Source organism: Gallinula chloropus, assembly GCF_964237585.1.
Source record: "Gallinula chloropus genome assembly, chromosome: Z".
NCBI lineage: Eukaryota > Metazoa > Chordata > Aves > Gruiformes > Rallidae > Gallinula > Gallinula chloropus.
Genome location: NC_140089.1, coordinates 86,281,965 through 86,309,364, shown reverse-complemented (window position 1 = coordinate 86,309,364; position 27,400 = coordinate 86,281,965). Strand labels below are relative to the sequence as shown.

General features: G+C 45.0%; 1 protein-coding gene across 1 annotated transcript in view; it reads left to right on the top strand.

Annotated features, from left to right (window-relative positions):
* LOXHD1 (lipoxygenase homology PLAT domains 1) overlaps nucleotides 1-27,400 on the top strand; it is a gene marked incomplete at both ends in the record, with an annotated part of 161,360 nt that overhangs the window by 101,095 nt on the left and 32,865 nt on the right. Inside the window, 8 exons of the mRNA XM_084278544.1 lie at nucleotides 531-693; nucleotides 4,039-4,193; nucleotides 5,021-5,230; nucleotides 6,799-6,922; nucleotides 11,510-11,718; nucleotides 16,374-16,559; nucleotides 19,314-19,441; nucleotides 24,548-24,665. Coding sequence (XP_084134670.1) covers nucleotides 531-693; nucleotides 4,039-4,193; nucleotides 5,021-5,230; nucleotides 6,799-6,922; nucleotides 11,510-11,718; nucleotides 16,374-16,559; nucleotides 19,314-19,441; nucleotides 24,548-24,665 — 1,293 coding nt within the window. The remainder of the gene's footprint in view (nucleotides 1-530; nucleotides 694-4,038; nucleotides 4,194-5,020; nucleotides 5,231-6,798; nucleotides 6,923-11,509; nucleotides 11,719-16,373; nucleotides 16,560-19,313; nucleotides 19,442-24,547; nucleotides 24,666-27,400) is intronic.

Sequence of the window (27,400 nt, the reverse complement as noted above, 5' to 3'; positions counted from 1 at the left end):
AAAACAAAAGATCAAAAAAATAAAATCACTGTTTTTCTCCTCTTAATGCGCGTATGGGAATTGCCTGGAAACCAGCTTCAGTCACAGAATTATAGGGCAAAATCTGGAAGTTTTGACTCAGGAAAAAACCCCTACTGACTTCACAGAGTGCTGCCTGAAGAAGGGTTGAAGAGGGATTGCAGAGTCTTGGTAAAACGTGGTTTCAGCTGTAATGGTGCAGTCCTGACTAGGAATTTGCGAAATTAAAAACTGGGAAGGGCATAGATTTGCTGTGTCATGCAGCCATCTCACATGCCCATTGGGAGTACTCTCCTCTGCTGCACATTCATTCTCCTCAGGGTCCTCAGATCTCCATTTTCTTTTGTGGGGGGAGGAGGGGAACTCCTAAAATTCAGATCTGCATCTGCAAATACGTACATACATATGTGAGCCAAAAGTCCTTGCCTGCATGTCAGACCATTTTCAAAGGGGAAATGCTAACCTGCATCCACTTTGTTTTGAAGAGATTCTTTCTGTCATGTTTACTTCAGGGCTCTGAAACTGTCACATTTCCATGTGAAAGATGGCTTGCAAAGTCTGAAGACGATGGTGAGATTGTCAGAGAGCTGGTGCCATCTGATATTTTTACTGAAAAGCTCATGAAGGATGGGACACTCAAACAGATAGAGGAAGAAGTCGAAGACCCACTAGAAGGTAATGTAATCCTAGGGCGTAGGTAGGGAGCTGCTCATGTCTCTTTCTTGGAGGAAAACCCATTGATGTGTGGCTCAAGCAAATTCAGTGCTGCTATGGCTATTCACATTTCTTTCCTTTCCTGTTCTCTGCCCTCTCTTATACCTGAGGCAGTTCTGCACAATAATACCATTATTTTCCTGTGAGGCGTTTACAAACCTGCCATCGACACCCTTTCACACAGGCATCGTTTGCATGTCTCCTCTGATGCCTAAAAAATTTCCTCCATCTTGTCCTTGCCTTTCAGACTCTGTAAACACCTTTGTTTGCCCAACTTCACCTGTCCTGTGCACTCTGCCCCTACCTTTCCCACCCTATCAGTTTGATTTGTGCTCTGCTTTCCTCCCAAAGCTGTTTTCCCTGCTGCTCTTCAGTTATATATGGACACCCTCTAAAAAATCTGTCTCTAGGCAGGCACTTTTGCATCATTACAGTACCTCTGGGGAGCAGACTAAATTCTTGTGCGGCTCTGAGCCCATCTTATAAAGTCTTCACATTCAGTGTTCAGCCCTCCTGGTAGCTGAAACAAGTGAACAAGGACTGAAGGTTCATCCTAAACTTGTGGTTTCTCTGAATGCCCAGCCGATCCTAACTCCTATTCCAACCCTGAGCTCCTTCTGCCCTTGACTGAAGTCATGAACCTTCCTCTATTCTGAGCAGAGCAAACTGAACTCAGCTCCCATCTTCATTCATGGCTCTTGCATCTGGCAACAAGATGATTCAACAGAGAAAATCATTCCCCCCCACACCTTTTCACTTCTCTCAGAGTCTGATTTACGTTTGCAGTGCGTCATTGTCAGGCTGGACTGTAAGAGATCCCCAGCACCAGGGGAAGAGCTGCTTTGCTGTGAGGAAGGTTGGAGCCTTTGTGCTGTGCCCTTACAAGAGGCAGGTGTTCTCTTTCCTCCCGTTAGGAACTACATGGCAGCTCATGGGACATTATTTTTAATTTTCCTGCAGAGGCAAAGACAGTTCTACAACCAATTAGTAACTGTCATGACTTCTAGGTGCCTGCATGACATTTAACTTACTAACTTTGATTGCTTTACCTTACATTAGTTACCTTGGGTTAATAATGGGTGGATAATTTATCTCCTAAAGGCAAAGACTTAAAGCAAGTTAAGGGCATAGGATTCTTTGATAACTGTAGGTTTCTTTCAGGTGGGAGCTAGGGCTAAGTTTGGGAACCTCTGCTCTAGACATAAAATACGTGGGAAAGGGACTACAACTTCTGCATCTCTTTGAGTCCTTGTACATCTTGAGTGGTACATGACAGCAGTGGAAAATCAGCTTGTGGTATTCTGAGGATCACCTTTTATATAGTAAGACTGCATTTCAGTCCTGAAGGTCTCTAGAACTGGAAGCAAAAACTGAAGAGGGAAGTACTGACTAATTAGACTATATTCATTGCTTCCTTCATCACAATGCAGTAGCCATGTCTCAAATATGAAGCAGTAACTCTGTAAATCATAAAATGAAGAGGAAAACTGGAAAACCTGGCATCACACCTACCTTGATGAATCGCCATGATCCATTCCTTAGATAAATTGATGTAAATCTTTCATGGGCTGTGAAGCAGAACAGGCCCTGTTTTACTTGGAAAGGAAAAAAAAAAAAAAGAAAAAAGAAAAAGGCAATGTAGATGCTGTTAATGTACAAAGAAAAATCATAACTAAGACATTCTGCCTCTTCCTTGTTTGTATTGCCCTGGGTTTTGGAAGGAGGCATTCTCCTGGGCTCATATGCCACCAGGGTAATCAGAGACTTGTGCAGTTCCTAATTGTTTTCCTGGAGAGGATGCTTTCAGTAACTGTTTGTTTTCCCTGTGTAATTGGGAAAAGAGTAGCAAAATAAAAATAGAAGTATTTAACAGGTTTAGTAAAGCACATTACTGAAGATTTGATGAGGTTTTATTAGATCATCATTGAGCAAGCTAAAGAGAAAGAGTACTTAAGCAGTATAGTTCGAACACTTCCTTAATTAAATACTGTCTCAGCGAAAGGACCCAGGAACCTGTCTGGGGAGTTTCTAGAGATACATGCTGTTAACTCTGGAAGTAACTGCACATCTGAATCCATGGAGTTTGTTTATGGAAGATGGAGTATTAAGAATTCACAACACTGAGCCACTTGTTCTCAGATCTGTGTCCCTTGAGCATCGGTATGAAAAGGTGTAGAGTTCACAGAATCACAGAGTCACAGAATCACAAGGTTGGAAAAGAGCTTTAAGATCATTGAGTGCAACCGTTCCTGTCCTGTGCTAAACCAGATCTCTGAACACCTCATCTCCCCTCTGTTAAACACACCCAGGGGTGGGGACTCAACCCCCTCCCTGGGCAGCCTGTTCCAGGCCTTGACAACTCTGCTAGGGAGGAACCTTTCCCTCACATCTGAGCTGACCCTGCCCTGGGGCAGCTTGAGCCCATTGCCCCTTGTCCCATCTCCTGTCCTCTGGCTGAAGAGACCATCACCGACCTCTCTGCACCCTCCTGGCAGGGCAGTGTAGGCAGTAATAAGGTCTCATCCTCCTCTTCTCCAGGCTGAACATCTCCAGATCCCTCAGCCAATCCTCATAAGATTTGCCCTCCAGCCCCTTCCCCAGCCTGGTTGCCCTTCTCTGCACTCACTCCAGGACCTCAATGTCCTTCTGATGGTGAGGAGCCCAGAACTGGACTCAGCACTCGAGGTGCAGCCTCACCAGTGCCCAGTCCAGGGGCACAATCCCCTCCCCAGACCTACTGGCCACACTGTGTCTGACACAAGCCAGGATGCCATTGGCCTTCCTGGGCATCTGGGCACACTGCTGGTTCATGTTCAGCCTGCAGTCACCCAACACCCCCAGGTCCTTCTCTGCCTGACAGCTCTCCAGCCAGTCTCCCCCAGGCCTGTAGCTCTGCATGGGGTTGTTGTGTCCAGCACTCTGCACCTGGCCTTGTTAAACCTCATCCCATGGGTCTCAGCCCATCAGTCCAGCCTGTTCAGGTTCCCTTCACCTCTATTGACATTGCATTCATTAATAACCACAATGATTCTTTGCATTCTTAACTGCATGCTGTGTGATCAAAGCATTGCACAGACATTGATTAGATGGGAAAAAAGGAAAGTCAGTATATTTCAGTGCAGTGCTTCCCCAACCTTTGGATCATTATCAGACATGTGGAAGGATAAAGCATGTGGGATCTTAAATCTCCAGGAACTGAGTGAAGAGCAGGAAGTTTGGGGGCCATTTTCCTAGGTAAATTAAGTCTCTGCGATAGGCCCTGATCATTAACCCGAACAGAAACCACATCTCCATTTCTTTCCGCAGTTCACACATACAAGATAAGCGTGTTCACTGGAGACATTTATGGTGCTGGAACAGATGCCAACGTTTTCCTAAATATCTATGGAGATCTTGGGGATACAGGAGAGAGGAAACTCAGCAAATCTGAAACGAACTTCAACAAGTTTGAACGAGGACAGGTACAAGCGCAACGGCTTAACTACGCTTTCGATTTCACAGCCTTTAACCGAACAAGTCCATAGGCTGAGTTTTCCTATGAGGGATGAGCCGATTGATTCCATTTACCACGTTCCTTACCTCTCATAAATGCTTTGTATGGATTGTCAGCTGGGTATTGTGACTGACAGGCTCTGCAGCACAGGGGTAGGTGTTTCTGTGAGGTCAGCGATGGACAAATCATGAGCTTGGTCTGTACAAACTGGCTTGAGTTGCAGGCTTTGGATTGGAAGGCACACAAAACCAGGGTGTCTCGTTCCCATAGCCCCTGCAACTGATTTGTGCATATATGGTATGTATTGGAACTCACTGTAGAATGTAATAAATTGATCAGACCTAAACTGCAGCTTTGTTTGATGAAACGACTCCAAAAGCGGTACTCTGGTCGGTTCGTGAGTCACACTCACAGCCTCATACAGGGATACTCAAATACAATGGTGGCAAAGACTTGGATCATCCATACAAAGCTAACTGGATTAGAAAGCCTTAGATTACCTTAAAAAAAAAAAATCAGGTTGTAAAATTCCAGGAATGCTGCACTGTGACCAGTCATATTTAAGTGGGAGGGGTTTTTTGCAGCTACCCTCATTGCAGAAGCAGGCTTCAAAACACTTTCCTGCTGAACCAGTGTTGGTGTACAGAGATGCTGCACCTCTGCAGCCTTCTGCAAAGCTTTTAATCAAACACTGCCATGTGAGATGGAATTTAAGCACATATTGTGCTCTGTAGTCTGGCAGGTGATCTGTCGAGAGCTTGTTAACAGAAGTAACCGCTATTGAACACCTTGCAGGAGGACACGTTCACTATCCAGGCTGTGGACCTGGGCATCTTGTACAAGATCAAGATTCGCCATGACAATAGCATGATCAGCCCTGACTGGTTCCTGGAGAAAGTAGAGATCCTGGATGAGACCACAGAGGAGTCATTTGTTTTCCTGTGTGAGCGCTGGCTCTCTAAAAAGAAGGAGGACAAAAAGATTGAGCGTACGCTTTACGAACAGGTACAGTTAAGGCTCAAAGCTCTTATCCCAACCCACTGCTACTAGCACATGCAGAATGTTTGAAGTCCAAACCAGGTCATTAGGGATTCATGCTTTTTCACATGTCCAACTCAACTTTGTGCTGAAAGTATGGGTGCTTTCAGACCAGGACCACTACCTCTGTAGTTTGCAATTTCAATAGGAAAGTCTTAGGAGTCCAAGTGAAACTCTTCAGTTCAAAGTACCTTGCTAACCATAGAATAACCTGAGTTGGAAGGGACCCATAAGGATCATTGATTCCAACTCCCAGCTCCACACAGGCCCAGCCAAGTCAGAGCATGGCACTGAGTGCATCATCCAGACACTTCTGGGGCTGTGACCCTTTCCTTGGGGAGCCTGTGCCAGTGCCTGAACAGTCTCTCAGCACAGAACTTCATCCTAATATCCAACCTAAATGCACAATCAGGTGTGTTTCCTTGCTGCTTTCCCTGCTGTGCCCACAAGGGAGGTGAATTATGGGTCCCTCAAGCCAAAATATTGGGTCCTTTGTCTTCATCCTCATCAAACTGGAGGGGTTTATCTTTTCTGCAACTCCTTCCACCGGTGCCAAACATGAAAAAAATCTCATCTCTGCTACAGCTCAAAGCACCAAATGTTTTTTTAAGTGAAATGCCCTTTCTGCTTGCACATCCTCTGTTGCTTTATCAGGCTAATACAGCTAATTGGGATTCAAGGTGCATACACTAATTAAAATTAGCAAACAAGATTAATAGACCTCTCGCTTCTATACAGCGAAGCATAATAAAGCAACTGATAGAGTCCACTGTATTTAAGGAGTCCACTTTGCAAAATACAGTGACATTTTAATTGGCAGTTAACAGTAAAATTATCATCAATGAAACTGAGGCAGATTCATCCTGAATAAAACAGAAGGGACATAAGAAGAGTTACACCTTGGATGAGTGTTGCCATATGCTCCCTCATAAAACTGCAGCGGACAATGCTATGAGTTCTTGTGGATGCACTTGCAGTGTTGCCCATATTAATTTGGATTGTGGAAAAGCCAGTAGGTTTTTTTAATCATGTGACTGTATGCTAAGAGCCTCACAATCATTGGACAATGACACTGAACCCCTTCACTAATGTCTCAAATACAACAGATGTTTCATACTGTCCAGCTTTGCAGTACCCTCCTTCATATGCTCTTTGGCCTGTACCAGGTCAGTTAGTCTGATGCCAAAATTGTGCCCTGGGAAGCAAATCTGGCACTGTCACTTCTACATGAATTTTCTGTGGCTATTACTCACACAGGTAGTGAAGTCACAACACACCATTAAAGTCCATCAGGTCTGTTATATTTTTCTTTTAGTATAACACTCATACAAAGTGGCCTGTCAAAGTTACCAAAGAAGTAAGTTAATGACTTAAAGTAAATTACAAGTCACATTTATTTGAGCTACACTGAGCAAAAAGCTACCTGGGGAACTACAAGGATTTCTTCTCGTGTTGTTCTTGGAGGCACATGGGAGCAAGCTGACAACACATGTGCATTCAACCTCATTACCCTCCCATACATGTCTTCCAACCAGAGCTATGATGGTGAACGAAACAGCCTAGATGAGTCATCTCTCAGCCTATCGAGTCAAGATGGCAATGAAGATCTGAAAGAGACCAAAAAATCCAGCTTGGTCAAAGCAGCAGAAGAAGGATCATGTGAGCAAGCACCATGTTTGATGGTGCACACTTTGGCATGCATGCATGTGTTCCTGGTTTTCAGTGCTTGAGAGGTTGTGTTCATCCTGGTGAAGATCAAGGAGAGACAGAACAGCAAACTGCTTCTCTTCACCTTGTGTTGTGACCACTTTGGGAAATGCTGGATGAGTGCTTGTGTTTCTGTGGCTGTAGCTATAGGTCTCTGATCCTAACACTGGAATAAGCCATGAAGTTCGCAGGTAATTCAGGGTTTCCAACTCTTTTCTTCCTCTCCTGTGGAAAGTTGGGATTCTGTAGCTTGTCAGAATTCACTTCACTGCCAGAAGATACAAGTTCTGCAAACAGTGGGGTGCTATGAGCAATGTGACAATATCATTAAGTAGGTGGTTATTCAAGGGTATGCTGCTTTCTGTTGTGGTACAGGGGACTTGTAGGAGAAACTACAACTCCAAACCCTTAGGTGCTTAAAGTTAGAGGAGTGCATCCACATCACCAAATATTGGAAAGGAGTCAGTCAACAACATCCATAGGGCCTCCTCAGAAAGAAACCCACTGAAGGGTTGTACTCACTCTTCCTCCTCCTCCATAGCCAACTTCACTGAAGACAGCACTTCAGAGGGGGGGAAAAGTGACACTACCCTCTGAGCAGTGGGGTCTGATAAGGTTCAGGAAAAAAGTCTGCAAGTTTTGTTTAATTTTGTCTGAAGTGTGCTCCAGAGCATGCAAAGCTCTTTGCAGTGAGAGGGACTGTAGCCAGACATGTTATCACCAAAAACTCTCCCTTGCATTATCAGAGGCTCTTTTCCATATTATTCCTTAAAGTACCTCTTGTTGCTGATATCAGCTCTTGAGTTTGTTTTCCCTGTATCTGTCTTACTCAAGATGGTGTTTCATGTAACATATTAAATCTGAAATACCAAAGAAGGCCTTGAATTCCCTGTGACCTTATTTGCTACACTTTGGCCATCTCCCCTTTTCACAATCAGGGTAGTAGTGCCTCATCACTGATGGTGTCTGCTTAATATGAGTTTGAAAGTGATTAATTTTAGAACCCTTCAAGTATTCTCCCTACAACATGCAGCAGCTGTTGAGTTGGGAGGGGAATGAGATACAAGGAGCTGAGCAAGAGCACACATAAAATCTCTTTGCTCTCAGAAAACAAGCTTTGACCTGGAGCACTCAGGTGAGTTTGTTCTTTCCTATAAGGTGGATTGTCTTATAATTGGGCAGAAGAGGAGAGTCTTCAAATGCTGACACAAAAGACAAGGAGTCCATGAACTCTGGAGTGAGGTTCTTGCTGAAATAACTGATGGGAAAATTTGATGGCCCTGGTCTAGAGCTTCATCTTTAGGCTCTGATTCTTGAGACAAAGCAAAGCCAGATATAAAAGAAAAATCTGTTTCTGGGTTGCAGGTTATGACAGGGAAATATGCTGGGCTGTGTCTGCAAAGGCCAGCTGTCACGCCGGGAGGCTAGTCTTGCTTGGCTTCGGGCAATATGAGATGGGACAGTTGTACAGGTTTTGTTTCTGTCCTGGCTGTGAAGGAGGCCTGGATGGAAGAACAGTGTCCTTTAGCTGAAGTTAAGCTCTGCAGAAGGCTTCCCCAATCTGTCAATATTTCCAATATTTCCCTATAATTTCCTTACCATACAGCCTTATTTTTTTCCCTCTATATTTATGTACCTTTGGATTGACCAACTCTGTGTTCCAGCACTTGTTATCTACATTGCACCTACTATTCATTGTCACTCAACATGGGGTCTTTTAGCTTTAGATAAAGGTTTTAGATGTATGGTTAAGAAACTGTGTTGTAACCAGTAACTGGGCAGCAGCTGAGTCACAGTTACTGTCAGTATATATAGTCTTAGTCCTCAGCAAGCACAAAATAATTAACTTCCATGGTAAGTCAAGTGTAAAATGATGTAATTTGGCTTAGGAGATTAAGATAGCTTTCACTGACATGGTCCAAGGGAACTCACATTAATGCTTACTGCAGCTCAGCTGATGCCCAGTAGTTTGTTGTGATGTGGTACCAGGGTTGCATGTCCCATGCCCTTAGGCTGCAACACAGACATAATGCTGCACGTTGCCTAACCTGGTCTGCAGTCCATGTGTCTTGGGACAATCCTTCTTTTGTAATCCTATATTGTGTTCAAATGAAAAATAAGTGATTCTCATGTCCTTTCTGATATTACTGCTGTGGTGAGACAATGGGTAACATCTGCCATGTTGGCATTCCTTGTAGTTTCACAAATAATGGGTAAATCATCAGCATCTCCCATGAGAATCCATCTCCAGCAGAGCTGGGATAGTTGCCATCATCCCCACTGAATCAGGGTGGTCTTTCTTCTCTGAGTCCTGGAGCTCATCATCACTGCTATCTCTGTTGCAGTGACATGGCCTCATTAAGGAAGTGTCAGATAAGATGGACTGTGTGAGCCAGCCAGCCACCTCCTGACCTGGAGAAAGAGCTATCTGTTAATTAATTGATTAGGAAAAGTGGTATTGGGGGGGAGGGTTGTGTGTCTGGGGAAGGGAGTGACAGTTTGAGCAGCCCAGTTCTGACTCAGTGCTCAGATGGTGAATACCTCTAAGAAGAAGGAGGTGACGTGAGGATGGAGCACAGAGTCAACAAGAAGTCCTGTTGACTGGGAGCCTGCTTGTGTCTGAACTGGGAACCTTGGTCCATTCTTGAAGGCAGAGCTGGAGATGGTGTGTTGTACATCCCTAATGAAACCCAGCTCCTTGTGAGGGTGGGTGGGTGCCCTCAAACAGCCTGAACTCTATGCAGGGCTTCAAGGGAATGGCACAAAGGGACACGGGCTGAAGGACATGTGTGTCCCACTGAGGCCACATACCTCAGTTTTTGCCTTTTCCCTTGTGTGAAGTAGAACTGTGGAGTCAGAGAAAAAAGAGGAAGATGAGAGGGGAGATAAGCAAATTAAAGGATCACTTTTCTAGCTCTCAGAGGAAAGAATAGCAGTGTTTCCTGCTGTCTGGTACCAAGCTATTCCATGTCTCTGTACCCATTATTTAAGATAGGAAATGAAAACAGTTTCTTATAGTTCTCGTTTTTTTTTAAAATAGGTGTTTCAAGTACTTTGGCTTGAGGATGCAACGTGCTGGTAGTCCTGTGCATGCAGTCTGTCTCAGGAAACAGGGCAAAAACTGTATAATAGAAAAATGTATCCCTATTCAAAAGATACTTTATTTAAAAGTGGAGCCTGGAGCTGTTCTAAACATTACCCCCTCTACATATTCCTATAAAATCTGTCTTGCCTACAGCTAAGCCCTTTCTCCTGCTACTGCCAGCAGCCCCAGTGGTTATTTTGTGAAGAATGCATTGCATACCATTATGCTGATGCAGACACTGAAATGTAAATGACACCATAAAGGGGAGAATAAGTCTTGCCTGATCATCAGTTCATTTTGTGTTGCTACAGAAAGTCTTCAGATAAGGGCTGAATGAATCTCTTTGGGTTCTGTTCTGTCCAGAGGTAAGAACAGATTTGGTCAGCATGAACTTATGCCTTTCTTGGTTACGCACACATACTCTTGAGTTTGATGCAAGTTTCTATCACAACTCCCTCCCCCCCAAAAAAAAACCCCAACCCAGTCATCATAAGGCAAAATTAGATGTCAATTGCAGATGATTTTGAAAGCCAACCCAATTTTGGGTGAAGGTTTATAAGCTTTTTTGGTTTTTAATCAGAAAAGCAATGGTAAAACTAGGCTGAGTTTCGAGCCTGTGACGAGGCAAGTTTCAAAGCTCCAGCAAATCTCATCAGAAAGGTTTGAACAGCCCTGCACAAATGTTCTGAGAAATCAAACAAGTATTCAGTGTCTAATTCTGCACCTCCTGCTTGGTTTACCCAAACGAGCTTTTGGAAAGCACTCGAAAAGCAGTCTGGCACTTCCTCCCTTTTTACAGCTGAACTGAAATGTCTGAAAACCACAGAATAACCTGCTAAGCCCCAAGACTTGCCCTGAAGTTTTTCCCCCTAGCCAATATCATTACACAATGTGTGAAATTATGGAGTGACCTACCCTTAATACAAGGATTATTCATAGTTTGCCTGGATTTTAAAAGAGATGCCGCCCCATAGATCACAGCAATCCTTGAACAAAGCTCAAAGGAGAACACTTGCAGTTGTATTGGGACATTGAGTCAGTGACAGTTTACCTTGGAGTCAGCATAGATTTATTTGCCTTTGTTGGACAGTGAGTCTAAGATCGCTTTGGTCTAACAGCCTATTTAAGATACAGGTGCTCAGTCTCATCTTCAGTAAAATCTCTTTGGTGTAAATAAGGATTTAAGCCCTTTGCTGTTCTGTCTGGACTTACAACCTCCCTGCAGCCAGTAGAGCTGCCTGAGGAGATTAACCCTTGCAGAATTCAGTCCCAAGTGTGCATGGCAAAGTAGTCAGCGAGCACATTCGTAGCCCGATGGAGCACGGCGCTATCCCTTCTCCCAAGGAGTTTAATGGGATGTGAAGCTGTTTGGCATACACAACTACTCTGATTTTCCGAAGTAAAAATGCCTACATGTGTGAGTTTTCTGATGATCAAACCTCTGTTTGTTGCAGTGATCCCCTACCACATCACCGTCACGACCGGTACAGAATATGACTCCAGCACCGACAGCCGAGTGTACATCATCATCATGGGGCCTCAGAAAGTGCAGACAGAGAGGCTGTGGCTGGATCTCTCAGAAGAGAAGGACGAGTTTGCAGATGGCTCCGTAGAGAAATTCTCTGTTTGGGGCCTGGATGTTGGAGAGATCAAAAAAGTGGAGGTACTTTGCGAATGCAGCGCGAGTACTGGAGGCATATGAAATACGTGGCCAAAAGAGCCACATGTTCCTGTTATACTTAGCAGTGAAGGAAAGACACTGGTGTCTGAAAGGGATGTAAACAGAGATGTGCTAATGAGATTTCACATGTGTCCAGACCCGAAAACAAGTACGCTTTAGATTGCAGGAAAACAAGATCCTTGTGAGGCAGGAGATAATTCTGAATTATAAGGACGCTGCAACGTGTCCAAGTTTTGTCCCATCTCTGGTACTGTTTTTTCTTAGTCAAGGTCCATTACTGACAGATGCAGCCAAGCTTCCCAGTCCTCCATCAATCTTTTTCCGAGCTGATTTTTACAGTACTTCCAGTTGGGTTTCATAAATTGTGCCTGCAGTGAGAAACCCGTCTTGTATACTTTCCAGGCTAAACATGAAAATTGTTTTCACAGCTTGGAGGACCCAGGCTCTGAGAAGAAAATTAATCATTGTTCATAAGTAACGTACACAAATAGATTCCAGTACAGGAGCCATTTTTCCCTGCTATGGCTCAGGGAGACAGAATTTGCATAGACTTTCAATCACCGAGCTTAAACTTCACATGAATCTTCCAGCGCGTTTCCGTGCATCATTCTTGTTTCATGTGGCAGTTCCATCTCCTGAAAGCCTGCTCCAGTCCCTGAGAGCTGAAGCCCACAGCACCCAAGAACTTCAAGAGCCTATTTGATTTCATTTTTACCTCCTGCCCTGCATTGCAGTGAACCTACCTGGTGGCGTGCGTGCTCGTGTATTCAGAGGAGTGAAAGAAATATGAAGAGAGAAATCCTAATTAAAAAAATAATAAACATCTTTGCAGGCGTATGTCCTGCTGTAGCAGCTGACAGACTACAGCGCTCCCATTCGTTTATGTTCAGGCAACATGTTCTGACACCTTGACAAGTCTCTGCATTAGATTGGAGTTTATTATCAAACCATTTTCTTAATGCACTCAAAGTGCCTGGTTATTATGAGTATTAGTGGCACTTCCCGTCTAGCCCATCAGATTTTGAATGTGAAGCAGGTGCATAACCCCTGCGTAAACCCTCCTCTACCAGCCCATGGGCTGTTTATATGTGCACACAGGCTGGGAGAGGAGAGAGGGAGGAAAAAGCCAGCACAACCCCCGGCCAGTGTCAGAGAGACAGAAAGAGTGGCAAATGGAAAGGGATGCTGGGAAAGAAACTGTCCAGGCTGAGGAAGAGGCAGAGAACAGGAGGAAATAGGAGCAGAATCTTGGAAATAGGCAGAAGCAAGGAAAAATATAATTTGAAAAGGATTACAAATGGGAAAGTAGGCAAAAGATTTCAGAGAGCTGGAAAGAGAAATATCTTTCAAGCTGAGTGATGGTCTTCTGCATTCTTTCACCCCTACCCTCAGTGATTCACCAGTCTGCTGCCTCACCTCTTACTCATTTTTCCCTGTTAGTTTATAAACCGCCCCCCTCTTCCCCTCCCCAGCTTGTGGCTGTGGGACCCATCTGCTCCTGGCCTCCTGCCTTCCGCCTTGCAGTGCCCTCTGCTTGGAAGGTCCCTTGTTGTTGATCCACATCCCTGTGATGACATCGATGTGCCAGTCTGTGGTGGTTGCCATGGAGTCAGTCCATATTTTCCTTGTAGAAAATTGCAGTGTTCAGGGACATTGCAGAAAATTGCTAGTTATTGCCAGTTATCTACTTGGGGGAAAAAAAAGTGAGGAACAGTTCGTTCTCAGATTTGGCATTTGGCTGCTTCTGGGAGAAGGCAAGAAGCTCTGAATATGAGCTACCATGTGAAAACAGCATAGCACAGGGACTGAATTTCCAGAAGCCCTCTGTATAATCTGGGGAGTCGGCTGCAGAATTTAGTGGCATCGTAAGATTTGCAGCATGATGCCACTTCCAGTTCAGTATTATTCTCCTGCTGCAAATATACTGTAGTGAAAGCTGAAACAGTGGAACATGAAGTAATTTGGAAGGGGCCCATTTATACCTGTCTTGTAAGCCTACAGGTATAATATTTACTGTCTGTGTTCTTTAATAGACATGCTGACATGAAAACAAATAACGCAAGTTATTGGGTGTAGGCACTTCATACCAGGTTCTTTAAAACAAGTTTTAGTATTTCTTCTCCTAATGAATGAAAATATCTGTTCCTAGACTGCTGTTGGAGCAGGGACATGGGTGTGATCAGGAGAGTCCTGTATTTATAAGCAGAAGAGTCTTGCATTTCTAAACCACTTCTGGTTCAGAGCTTTTCTCTGTCATGAGCTCAGAGTAAAGTGTGATGAAGTGTGAAAGTGTTGCAAGTCCAGTCCTTTTCTGACTAGGGACCTGGCCCTGGAAGCCCCTCAGGTCTCTCCAATATTCTCTGCACCTTCCAGAATAAGTAAGGAATCCTATTCTTTGTCATCTTTTCCTTCTAGCTACCATTCAAATTGTCTTCAATCCCCCCCCCCCCATTGTTGCATTCAGTTTCAATGTGATTGTGAGCTGCCCAGTGCCAACTGTGCATCCTACTTTTTTGGCCACGTGAAGTACTCAACAGTCCCTCAAGGCTTAAAAAATAGCCCAGGGATCCAGCTGCCTTTGAAATTCTGTCCTTCCAGTTTAGTTCAGACTTCTCAGCCCAAAAAACTTGTTGTGATATTGGTATGCATGTCCAGGCAACACTGCTGGTGTGGCCATAGCATTGGGTCCTTTGAAGTACTGACATGGTCTCTCTGAAGATTTGCTTAGAATTGAAAGACAAATCCCAGTACTCTGCTCAAAAAGACCATCCAGAAGGAAGACTCGGTAATGGGTGAGTTTATCCCAGACTTTACAACAGCATAAGAGCCCTTGGAAACCTGCCTGTGTGCAGGTTCTCCAAGGCAACTAGATGCACAGTGTGCTTTCTTCTGGCAGTCACTGACACCAAAGGAGTTAAGGATTGCTGTGAAAATCTGGTACCTAGCAATGTCTTGGAACAATGCTTTAAGAGGTGGCTGTAATGAACCCAAAAGAGCAGCAGGCTTTGATGGGCTTACTGTGATTTTCCCTCTAGCTGCTCTGTCCCTGCTCCATTGCAAATCCACTGCCCTGAACTTCCCCACTGCCTCATCCATGTCATCCTGCAACAGGTCTCCAGGGGCTGTGTGCAGTCTCTCAGAGGGTCTTTGGGTTTGGAGAAGGGCAGCCAAGCTGGCAGAGAGGGAATGGGAAGGCAAATGTCATATTCCCATTCACCTCACACCCAGAGAATCTGAGAATTAATGCATCCATTGTAGACTTGAATTTCCCTGGTGGTTAACTCTAATTTTCTGCAGCTGCACAGACATTAATATAGTAATAATACTCCTAATCGCAGTGATGGCTGAGACAGTCAGATAAAAAAGATCACTTGTGATTTTTTTGGGAAAAAAAAAAGATACTACAGCTATATCACCCTAGATGAACCTGTTATTAAAAATTATTTTCTGAGCGACCCTAAATGTCCTAATAATTTAAAAACAAAAACATTGGAGCTAAGGACCTCATTTTCCTCGTGACAACACAAACAACATTTGTTCTGAAAATAATGAACTGTAGGTAGCTCATTTATTCAACCTTTCATACACATTGGAGTGATTGGCTGACTGACTTTCATACACCAGCTGGGATACACAGTTATGCTCACATACCTGCCCTGGGATGAATTACCCAGGCTGTCTAAGAGGGATACATGTGGTTTCCTGGAGAAGTTAGCACCATCAGCATCCTTTTGCTGCTGACATACCTGTGGGAATGCTGCTTGCTGCTTTTCATGGCCCTGGCCAGACTCTGTTCCAGGTGAACTTCACCTTTCCTAACCTTATCCTGCACACAGGGGCAGTGTCTCTGTATTCCTGCCATCTCCTGTACTCCTCTTCTTTCCATTTTAGTTTTGTCAAAAGCCCCTTTTTCATCCATGCAGGCCTTCTGCCCATCTTGTGTGACTTCATGCTCTCTGAAATGGACCATGCTTGAGTGTGGAGGAGGTGGTCCTTGAAAATCAACCAGCTACAGATGTATACTCCATCTGTTGGCTCCTATACAAACATGGAGCTTTTGCAGTTGAAGGAGCTGGGAAGCAGAGAAACAGCCTGGTACATATAGTTGACTTAGATGTGGTTTTGTGACAGAAGGAGTGCTTGAATAATGCATATGGTTGTTTGCCTCGCTGCGTCTTTCATCTTGGCTATGAAGCTCTGGATAGTCACTTCTGACTGTTGCAGCAGCAGTGGAAGGGGTTGGAAAGATCAAGAAATGGGTCCGTAGAGATCAGCAGATAGTAGTCAGTGGGACAGGAGTAGAGTAGTAAGAGACTGGACATGTTTTCCTTTAGGTCAGTCCAGTCTACCTTGCAGTCTACCTTGCTTACTTTTGGGACCAGCAGTGTCCTGCCTTCCCTCAGGCTCAGCAGAAGGTGAGCTGAGTTTTCTTACCCACATCAGCTGCCACGTACACTGACATCTTGCCTATTGGGCAGCAATGGCACAAACTGTATCACAGCTCACTTCATTCCCCTGTGGACAAGGTTTTGGTGACGATGTATGTAGTCAACACCCCCCATCCTTCATCACTAGTTAAAATCTAGTCAGCATCCCTTCGAAGAAATCCCCTCTAACTAGGAGCTGTTTCCTCACAGGTGGGACACGATGGTGCTACCCCTGAGAGCTGCTGGCTGCTGGAAGAGCTCAACATCATCGTGCCCACCAAAGGCGTCATGTACAACTTTTTCTGTAAGTGTTGGCTGGCCAGAGACAAGGGTGATGGCCTCACCTCACGGATCCTCAACATCCTAGATGCAGACTGCATTAACGTTGGCCTCAAGGTAGGCTCTAGGCTCATCCTGCATCTTCAGCTTTTGCATGGGCTTGTGCTAATAGAGGTTTTGTGTCAGCGGTTCTCACACTTTGACTTCTACTTGTGGTTTGAGCCTTTCATTTGCAGAGGATTTCCTCATTATGCCTTTAGGAAGATCTTTAGGAATGGTTTACTGTCATTGCTACTTAGAGCACTGTTTAATTACGCTAGCTGGATGCAGTCGTGGCACAGGCAGAAGGACAAGGTAGGGCAGAGCAGGTGGGACGCAGCTCAGCGTGTCCTTGCCCTTTCATTCCACCCATAGTGCCCACAGAGCGGGGCAGCTGCAAGGTGAACCCTTTGCTGCAATCTAAACTCCATCATGTTTTGCTTGAGGAGATACTTCTGAACTCATCAAATCAGAGTAGGGGAGAAGTTTTAATTTTTGCATAATGTGGCTCCACCTCAGCTTTTCCACTGTGGGACAGGGAAACTGAATTCAGGTAGAAACTGATAATAACTGGAAGTAGCTGAAATATGGAGGCATTTGTAAGCTTGATCTTTGGAATGAATAGCTGATGAAAGCTGAATAAGCAATATAAAAACCCTATGTATATAGTCTTTTCATCCTTATATAAGAAATTTGCAGTAATGTGTGCTGTGCCATATTTCAACCAAGAACAATTTGGAAAGCTGAGCTATGCTGATTTTGGTTGTAAGATTTTTAAGAGAAATAACAGTCTGGATGAATGGGACAATAATACCTTATTTAGTACCTGTATGGCAATTTAAAATCTCTATAGGTATGTTTCAATTTACAGTGAGGTTACACTTTCATTGTACATACATTTTTTTTTATGCTGCTCTTGATTCCCAAGCTAAAGATAGTCTCCTGAAATCTTGTTTGTTCCCCAGACACAGAAAAATGTAATACATTCAGCATCCTTGAAGGATTCAACAACTCATTGCAGGTAGAATTGTCCTAAAAGGGTAAAAAACCCACCCTCCCTCAGACTGAATACCAAGGTTAAAACCTAAACCCTTAAAATCTTCCCATCAGTTGATTAACCTCCCGAATATGGTTTTCAAACTCCTATCCGTGAGCTGATGGCTCGCCCGTAGATCGAAGTGGATGCTAAAGAAGGCTTATGTTCAGTCATCCTTAAAAAACCCAATCCTGAATAGCTAATTTCATAAGCACACCAAAAATAGACACATCTAACTTCTTTCTTTCTTTCTTTCTTTCTTTTTTAATTTCTTATGATGTTGGGCCAGAAGCTTGCTGAAAGGTTTGCAGGGAATCGGGGAAGTTGCTTGAGACATGAAATCAGAAGTCTGCATTTGACTTTCTGATCAGTCTCCTAGCTGAGGGAATTTGGGACTGTTCCCTCCTAAGTAGCTGCAGTGAGAAATGGATTTTAATTTCTTCTTCTTTTTTTTTTTTATTGTAGAGTTCAAAGACAACTAATACCTTTAATGGCTTTAGGAAAGTGAATGCTTTTTTTGTTTAGTTTTTGGTTCTCTCTTGCACGCCCATTTCAGTTTAATTTTCTTGTTTGCTTGATATTCCTTATTTATGCTTTAAATTGAGTATTTGCCTTCCCATACATAGAGAAATGAGTCAATGTCCACCACAGTCAGTAAAAACATTTAATGTGTTTCTGAAAGGGCTTTTCTTCTCCCACCTAGAGTAAATATGGTGCTCTGCTATGATGTAAAAGTGTGTGTGAACGAATATGAGATGGGCAGGTTACTGAGGATTGAGAAAATATGAAAAATCCACTGCATTATTTTCCTTTGCACTGTTTATTTTTGTGGCAATCATGATCCAGGCCAATAAAACTTGCCTAGCAATAGACTGTTTGAAATGCGTTGTCGGGGCTGTTTCTTTATATTCCTCTGCCTCTTAAATCCGGAGTTCTTGTTACTATAGGTACGATCTTGAAAGCATCTCAGTGGCCTGAAAGCCTTAATGCCGGTCTCACCCACTGGGACTTGTGCACTTTGGAAACGTTTTATTCTGAATCTCATTATTCACATGTCAGGAGGAAAGAACAAAGTTAGGCTAATCAGGTGAAAGTGCTGCAAGATCTTTCCACAGATCGACATACCTTTAGTGCACGAGATCTGGGCTCACCCTGTGTTCAGTGCAGCACTGTGCATCCCACTGGTAGCTGAATTCTTCTGCTGCAGAGAGAGCGTTGAGATGTACAGAATTCACAGCTCCTAGGGTTGTTGGAGTAAACACCCAGGTGGACACCAAACACTTGTGGGAAACATTTTTCACTGAAGGGAAAGGAGAAAAAAATAACCTGTGTCTTTAGGAGCTGTTTGTAAAAAATGGTAAAAGTTTGGTGCAGTACAGAGGTCTGGAGCACTGGGTGGTGGCCACAAGGAGATGGTGGCAGGAGAGGGTTGGGCTGGAGAACCTGCACGCTGATGTCAGGGGTCCTGACTCTCACGAGAGGGTTACCAGGTCTTCATTGCTCCCAAAGCACATGGTTGCCAAAACGAATGTGTTTCTCCCTGAGTCTATCTAGGCTGAAAAGTTCTGCAGAAAAAGTCATAGATGATGCAAAGAGGAAGGTCTGTAGCAGTTGGGATCTCCAAATTTGCACCCGAGAACCACAGTGTGGAGAGAACCCAAGAAGCCATGTAATAAACATTTCTGGCATGGAAATAGATCTCATGCAGAGCCTGTCTAGCATTTTGTCCTGACTTTTGTGTGGGTTAAGGATGGCTGTTGAAATGAGACCTTCTGATTGTTTCAAATCCTCACTAGATCCTCTACGAAGTCACGGTTGTGACTGGAGACATCGAAAGCGGTGGTACTGATGCCGGTATTTTCATGACCGTCTTTGGATCCAATGGGAACACTGAGGAGATGCAGCTGGATAAAAATGGAGACCGGTACTGTAACCTTCTCATTTTTTGTTGGCTAAAAGTGGAGTGATAACAGATTCTGGTTTTAAGTCAAGAAGCACTTGGAGCTTTGATCATGCTCCCACTCAAACACACAGATCAATGCCCATTGGCTTTATAGATTCAGATCTGGACCCCTCGTGTTACTCTAATGTATTTATCAGAGTGGAAGGGAGGAAAGCACCGTGTAGCCAGGGGAATGAGAAGAGTAGTCTAAGAGGGGATCTGATTAATGCTTATCAATATCTGAAGTGTGGGACAGAGGGGGAAATGGCCAGCCTCTTCTCAGTGTCTGTGGGGAAAGGACAAGGGGCAATGGCCTCAAGTTGGGGCACAGGCAGTTCCACACCAATATGGGGAAGAACTTCTTCCTGGTGAGGGTGACAGAGACCTGGGACAGGCTGCCCAGGGGGTGTGGAGTCTCCTTCTCTGGAGATATTCAAGACCCATCTGGACACTGACCTGTGTGACCTGTCCTAGGGACCCTGCTTTGTCAGGGGGGTTGGACCCGATGATCTCTGGAGGTCCCTTCCAACCCCTACAGCTCTGTGATTCTCTGATTCTGTGAATCCCCCTTGGCCATTCAGAAATATTTCATTTGACTCATTCCTCATGGCTTTAGAGATGAGCATTGAAAAAAAAAAACATGTTAATTTTGAAGTCTTGCATCAGCTGCAAGAGGAACTGTGGACATCGCGCGAAACCACAGGCGCAATTTCTGTGTCATGCAGAAAAATAAGTAATTTAATTTAAACATTAGTTAATGGGAAGCAATGAGTAACTGCACAATGGAAGAGAAAAATCAGCATGCATATATGTGCCTTGGGAAGTGTCTGTGATGGGAGGGTGCTGACTCTCCTTCACCTGCTCCTCTTGTTCCCTGAGCTGTTCAGATATGAGCCAGCTTGGTCCAGAAGCTGGATGAGGGATATCAGGACCTGAGCTGGTAAGCTGAGGGCCCTGCTGAGAAGTGGGCTTCTTAGCTCGGTCCCTGTGCCACGCTAAAGTGACCGCATGGTTTTGGAGCCAGGGGTGGTTTGTCTGCAGCTGGTGCAAAAGGTACATGTGATGACCTCTGTCTGCCCTGAAGTGTCCTTAATAGTGCTGGGAGAGAGGAGAGGGTTGTGAGCTGCACAGACTGCCACAGTGCGTGCTCTGATTTTGCTAAAATGGTGAAATCTCATCTTTTCATCACCGTAATCAGCCTTCAAAGACTGTAACTCTAGTCTGACGCCAGCACTTCTGTAAGCCAGAAGAACCCACATGCCACCGATCCACTTCTTGCCATGAAAGCATTTCTTTCTAGCACCTCCTCCGGCACAGAAAGCTTTGGCATGCTCAAGAATGAACACGGCAGGTCTACATCAAGCTTAAATTTAGTTACTTGACTACGTGTAATCTTATTCAGCAAAACATCTATGGAACACTGGGGAGGCTGGAGCATTTGGCCACATGGTTTGAGCTTACCTTGCAGAGGTGATGCTGGACTCCTCCCCGGTAATGCAGCTTTCTGTATCGTGTGTGGGCTGGGCTGTTGGGAATAAGGGTCCCTGCATAGAGGTATTTGTGCGAGGGATGTTTTACTTGCAGCTGTCATAGCAGAGTGGGTGTCTGGGCAAGCGTGTTCAGCTAAGCTTGAAACCTTCATGTGTTTAGTTAGTAACAAGCACAAGCCTTGTTTGCTCTGAAAAAAGAAATGTAGCCAAGGTGCTGCTTACTAAACTCTCCATGAGAAACACGGCTGAGTCACGCCCTGCTCCCCATCACAGAAAGACACCCAACATGCAGGACAATGCCCTAGCATTACCACTGTGTGTGGCTATCGGTGGCATCCTTCTTCCAAGACCCCAGGCAACCCCAAAACAATCTGTCTTCCACTATTTTAAGCTCAACATTCAATTCTAGTAGGTGGGGAAATGGACCATGTATTTAAAAATAAAGTGTAATTCACACCAGTGCACACCAACCAAAAATCTCTAAAGAGGACCAAGACATCTCCAGCCTCTCAAGAAATGGATTGCAGTTTTGTTCCAGCTGCCCAGGCAAGTGATATCCCTAAACAATGTGACCTATAAAAACCCATTTGTCTATACAGTCAGGACGGATAACCTCTGCCATAAGGATTTGAAAATGGATAAAGGAGGACCATATAATTTCCATATTATCAGTTGCTTGGGCTGTCTTCCATCAGTAGGCCTGCAAAAGGTGTTGGAAGCTCACTGGGCCAGTACAAAGAAGGGCATGTCAAACATAGCTATTTATATTGTTAGTACCCCCAAGATGCTGTTCTTTGGGGATGTGTTGGCACATCTCTGCTAGCTGGGGGCGCTCTGATCACACCTCCAACTGTGCAGAGCTCTTTCCATCTTATTAGCACCCTCTGCAGATGACATGCCTGTCCCCAGAGACACATAATGCCTGTTTCCACACCATTCCCACCCATCTCCATCCATCTGCAGGCTTCCCCAGCTCTGGAAATCTCACCAGCCTTTTCACCAGCAGCAAGAGATGGGTGAGAGCCACAGCAGCCAAATGACAAGAGGCACTTCATCTTTATTGGGGCCATCCAGTACCAATTTGCTCACAGCAGCTTAGTGCATTACGAAGAACTGCCTGTCTTACCTTCTGCAGATTTAAGGCAATTTTAGCTACATTACTGTTATTGCCCAGACCTCTGGGCAATAGAAATATTTATAAGTGCAGGCATGGGTAGGAAAGCTTAGTGAAATCCCTTAGATAAATGCTTTGGTGTCCTGGAAAAGGGATAGCAGCAGTCAGCTTGTCTGGGTACATCTTCCCTTCGCAAATGTTTTTCAGACTTATGTTCGTATAAATTAGGGAACAGAAAAGAGCTCTTGGGTCACCAAGTTTGCCACTTCAGCGATTGTTTCCATATACTGCAATGACTTCTTGGAAGGAGCAGGTGAACATGAGCCTTGAAAACCATAAACAGGGCACTTACTGAAGGTAAATAATGGTTTGTTTTGCTGGCTGCCTGTTTCGCTTACAGTTGCTCCTCATGGAAAGGAGCAGAGGGAGAGAGACTTCTGTGCAGCCTTGTAACCAACAGCGACTGCAATGAAAACTGATAATAGCATCATGGGATAATTCAAGCTGGAAGGGTCACACCTTTTTTTTTTTTTTTTTAAATGGAAGTGGAAATCCATCCAGCCCAGGCACAAAAGTACTTGCTCTTTCCCACAGTGAGATAGGCTGCCTTGGTATCCGCTGCCATGGAAAGGCAAATAACAAGAGAGGAGTTTTTCAAAGAGCAACCACCACCCTAAATAACCAAAATGGACTGGGACCAAAACACCCCATCCAAATGCCTCTGTGAGTGCAGGGACAGCAGCTCCTGGATGCAAAACTGAGGGGCTGGAGCCAATCCCTACTGCTAGCATCTGCGGCCGTGTGGGCTCAGATAATGGTGTGAGGATGCTGCAGGGTGTAATCTGAGCAGAGGTTGGTAAAGAAGTGGGTTTTTTTCCCCATATCCTGGCATTGCACAGCTGTAGGAGGTCGAGTACATTACCAGGAATGAGACATCATCCTTGTGGATTGTCCATGTATGCCCACCGTTTGCAGACCTCTCTCCAAACCTCAGGCTCAGGTAAATCACAAGGAGGAGGCTGCACGAAGGAGGAACCTCAACAGCAGAGCAGTCCTGGTGGTGCTTGGTAGACCACCTTGGATTTGGCTGCCTTTTGACTTAACAAGGGCAGGATTTCCATCTCCAGGCCCACAGCTGGCCTGCAGAGTGGTTTGGGGGCAAATCCAGGAGACATCCTTGCTCTCAACGGAGTAGTGTTGAGCCTGAGGCAGCACTCTCACCAGAGCAAGGCTTTCCTCCTAGCATCAATACTGCTAAGAGGGAGTTAAGGTAGCTGTGGTCCTGGCCAGTGTAGCATCTTCTTCAAGAAGCATATGTTAGCTGTTTTTCCTCTTCTTCATGCTTTCTGCTGACTGCTGTAGATGAGCAGCTCCTACACACCCTTGTGCCTACGTACAGCAGCCAAGCATGGGGTAGGATCTTCCGTGCAATATTACACAAACCCACCCTGGTTCTTACCAAGGATGGAGCCAGCTTGCCAACCCAAATTCCCCAAATTCAGCAGGGAGCTGCAGGACAGCCATTCTGGGCTCCTCTCTAACACAGTTTCCCTGTGCTAGCTAAACTTAGGCATTACGCTCCGACTTGCCATCAGGTTGCTGTATTTAGCTGAGCTGCAGCAACTGTCTGTCACCGCGGCAAACGCCAAGTTATGTGCTGCGCCTCAGCGAAAGGAGATGAGGCAAAATTGCTCTGTGTTGTAGCATGGCTGGGCTAAGGGCAGGCACGTGGGCAGACGCCTGGAGGAAGAGAAGGCTGTGGGGGCACCTCATTGCAGCCTTCCAGTCCCTGAAGGGCGCAGAGAAACAGGAGGGGATTCAACTTTTTAAAAGGGCAGAGAATGGCAGGACAAGGGGGATGGAGTGAAGCTAAAGGAAGGTTCAGATTTGATATTAGGGGGAAGTTTTTCACAGAGAGAGTGGTGAGGGGCTGCCCAGAGAGGTGGTGGGTGCCCCATCCCTGGAAGTGTTCAAGACCAGGTTGGATGGGGCCCTGGGCAACCTTGTGTAGCTCCAGGCCTGGAGGTTGGTGTCCCTGCCTGTGGCAGGGGGATTTGAGCTCTGTGATCCTTGGGATCCCTTCCAACCCACGCCATTCTATGATTCAATGATTCTATGAAGGCAATGGGCAGATGCCAAGAGGAAGGTGATGGGCAGAAACCTGACTGTGAGTCTCTATTGTGCTGGTCACAGACAGAGGGGTAAATGTGTGCTACAGGGTGCCTGGAATGGCTCCGTGTGCCTCGTATGGGCATATTTTTCCCAGGGCTGAGGAATCCCTGTCAAATCTGCACCGAGGAGTCTTGCCAAAATCACAGTAGCTAGTGACTGCAGGTCAGGAGAGCTCCAGTCCAATAAAGCAGTGCTCATAAGCTTTTAGTTTGAGGCTGTTGGCAAGATGTGAATTGTAGCGGGGACAGGGGATGGAGAGGCGACGGTGCCGGAAAGCAGCGGGAAACCTCCTCGGTCTTTCAATCCCTGCAGGTTTGAGCGAGGCCAGGAGGACAGTTTCATTATGGAGATCGCTGATATCGCTCCCCTCAGGAAGATGAGGATCCGGACGGATGGGAAGGGGACTCGCCCACACTGGTTCATGGAGAGGGTAATGCACTTCAAGCCGCGTGTCTCCGCGACCTGCTTGCGTTGCAGCCCCTCAGCCCTGGAGAAGGAGGAGGAAGGCAGCAAGGGGGCTGCTGTTAGGCATGTCCTGCCCCTCTGCATTCCTTGAGGTGTTTTTCCTGGGGGAATTGAGTCAGAAGAGAAGAGAGCAGGGGCAAAAGCTGTGCTGTGAAGCTTTACCACAGTCTCTGCTTTGCTGTTAGATCTCACTCTCCATCCCTGAAAAAGAGCCTTGGCTTGATACCAGGGCACCTGCAATGTTTTCTGGTCCCCGGGAGGTGCCTTCAGCTCCTGCAGACCCCTGCCATGTTCTGCCCAACGGGAGAGTGGATCACCTTCTGCCAGGCAGGGGCAGCTACTGTGGGCCTGGGCTGGGTAGGACATTTCCAAATGGTCCATCCTTTCAGGCAATCCCACCTCTTCCCTTCTCCCTCTAGCATGCAGGCAGTTGCCTCTCTTTCCTTTGTCACACAAGCAAGGCATCATTTTCTTCTTGCTTTTTGAGTAGAACATGCAAAATGGCTCCCACTGCTTCTGCAGGTTGTATTTTCCCCTTGTGACCTGTCTTGCACAAAAGCACAATGCTTGCCTGCATCTCCTCTATCTCCTTGTAACTTCTGTTTGGTCAGTTAAATGTGGTTTGCTTGCTATGGGTCCCTATAATTATATTTCTGAGACAGAGATGGAGCAATGTGCCAGTCCTACACCATCAGAAGCCATGAAGTGAGACACACATCTCTGCCATTCTTATTTAGCATGCTTTTTCTGGAGTAGATACGCTGCTGGATTTCTGGATCTTGAGTTTTTTATGAGTATAGGTCAGGACTCAACAGCTTAACCCATGATCAGAAAGAATAGCACATGATTTTTTTTATTGGGTTCTTTGGCCTTTTTGACTAGTCCAAAGCCATCCTTTTTTCCCATAAATAATGTCCTGGTCCAGTCCTGGTGGCCACCAGTTTCCATCAAAGTGATGAACTGCTCTTCACATCCACTAGCACAGGCTAAAAAGCTTTTTTTCACACTTTCTGACTTTTTTACTTGAGCATTGTCACTCTGAACTTTTTCCTTAGCAACTTTTTTTCTTGTGCAGCTTTTCTGAAGCATTAGGCTTCTGAATAGATGCCACAGACACACAGTTTTTCTCACTGTGCCTAAGGAATAATTCAATCTATTCTCTGATTTGATCCAGTCATCTTGGTTAAACTCCCTTTGCCAGTTCCCCCATACTTTTCCCCTGAGTTTTATTTATCATCTCCACATAAAATGAAATTAAATAAAGCTTATTCACTCTGAGACATTACAGACCTTGCAGTCATGAATTAGCAATAGCTTGAAGGCAAGGTGATGGCAGCATCTCCAGTGGAAGGTACCACCTTCCCACCTTCCTGTTGCCAGCTCCATCCAGTTGTTCCAACAACTGATGGACTGTCCCACCCAAAGCAAGACCTTCCTGGGGCTCATCCAACGGGTTTATAGCCCTCTTATAGTTCTACAGAAGCAACAGGCAGACCATGCACCCAACTTTCTGAGACAGGGAGGTAAGAAGCTGTTGAAAATTGTGCCCATAGTTTCTCCTTTCGTTAGAGAAACAGAGCATGGAGGATCTTCTAACTCCAGTGATGTGTAGAGAACTTTATTTATTAGTTTTCTTTCCCACCTTCCCCGGAAAGGTAAACATAGCATTTGCATTCCCAGGCAGAGAGTGAGGACAGGAGGGCTCTGGAAGTGGGGAGGAAGGATTTGTGTTCTCTGATTTGTATTCCAGCCTTGAAAACTTATGTAGCCTGGTGTGACATGAAAACCGATCTGAGCCCATTTCCATTTCTGTCAAAAGTGCATATTAAAACTGCATAATGAAATACTTGTGGGGGTAGTGCTAAACTCTCAGACAGATGGTTCACAGTTAGTGCTAACTAGCACAGTGAAATGAGAAGCTAGATTAAGCCGTCAACCCCGTAATTAACCATTTGTTGCTCCATTTATCTACAGGATATTCTCAGTTCTCTTGTTCTATTAAAATAACAATAAATGATCTTTTTAATTCTCTTCGGTCTTTTTGTAAACTGTTGCTGGTCATAATTCATACTGCTTTTACTTTACTAGAAATAGAAGTGCATAAATACCAATTAAAATGCATGAATTATCAATGATGTTGTACACAGCCAAATGATTCAATTTACAAGCAGGGAAGTAGTCTCTTTTTTTTTACTGTCTAGATAAAATACATCAGAATTTCATTCATAATCTCAGTGAAGTAATAAACTTGGTGCCAAAGATTCAAACTGCACTGAAAGTGGCAATAAGTTTTAAACGCTGATACCTAATTCTCTGGAGAGAACAAAATTTGACTAGTGATGTGTTCAGCCAGAGTGAGTATTATTGATTTTTGCTCTGCACAGAAAGACATACTGAAGGCTCTCCAGAGCTGAGTATCGCTTTCTTGTCTCGCCACTGCTGGGAGAGACACAGAGTTTGGATATTGTCCTCTGACCTAATGCTGCATCTTACCTTCTTCCACACCAAACTACCATGAAACTGCTCTGTGTTTTTGAAAAATGACATAATAGAATTCTAGAAGCACAGGAGGGTTTGGGTTTGAAGGGGCTTTTAAAGGTCATCCAGTCCAGCCTCCTGCCTTGGGCAGGGACATCTGCTACCAGATCAGGCTGCTCAGAGCCCAGTCCAACCTGACCTGGAACATTTCCAGGGACAGGG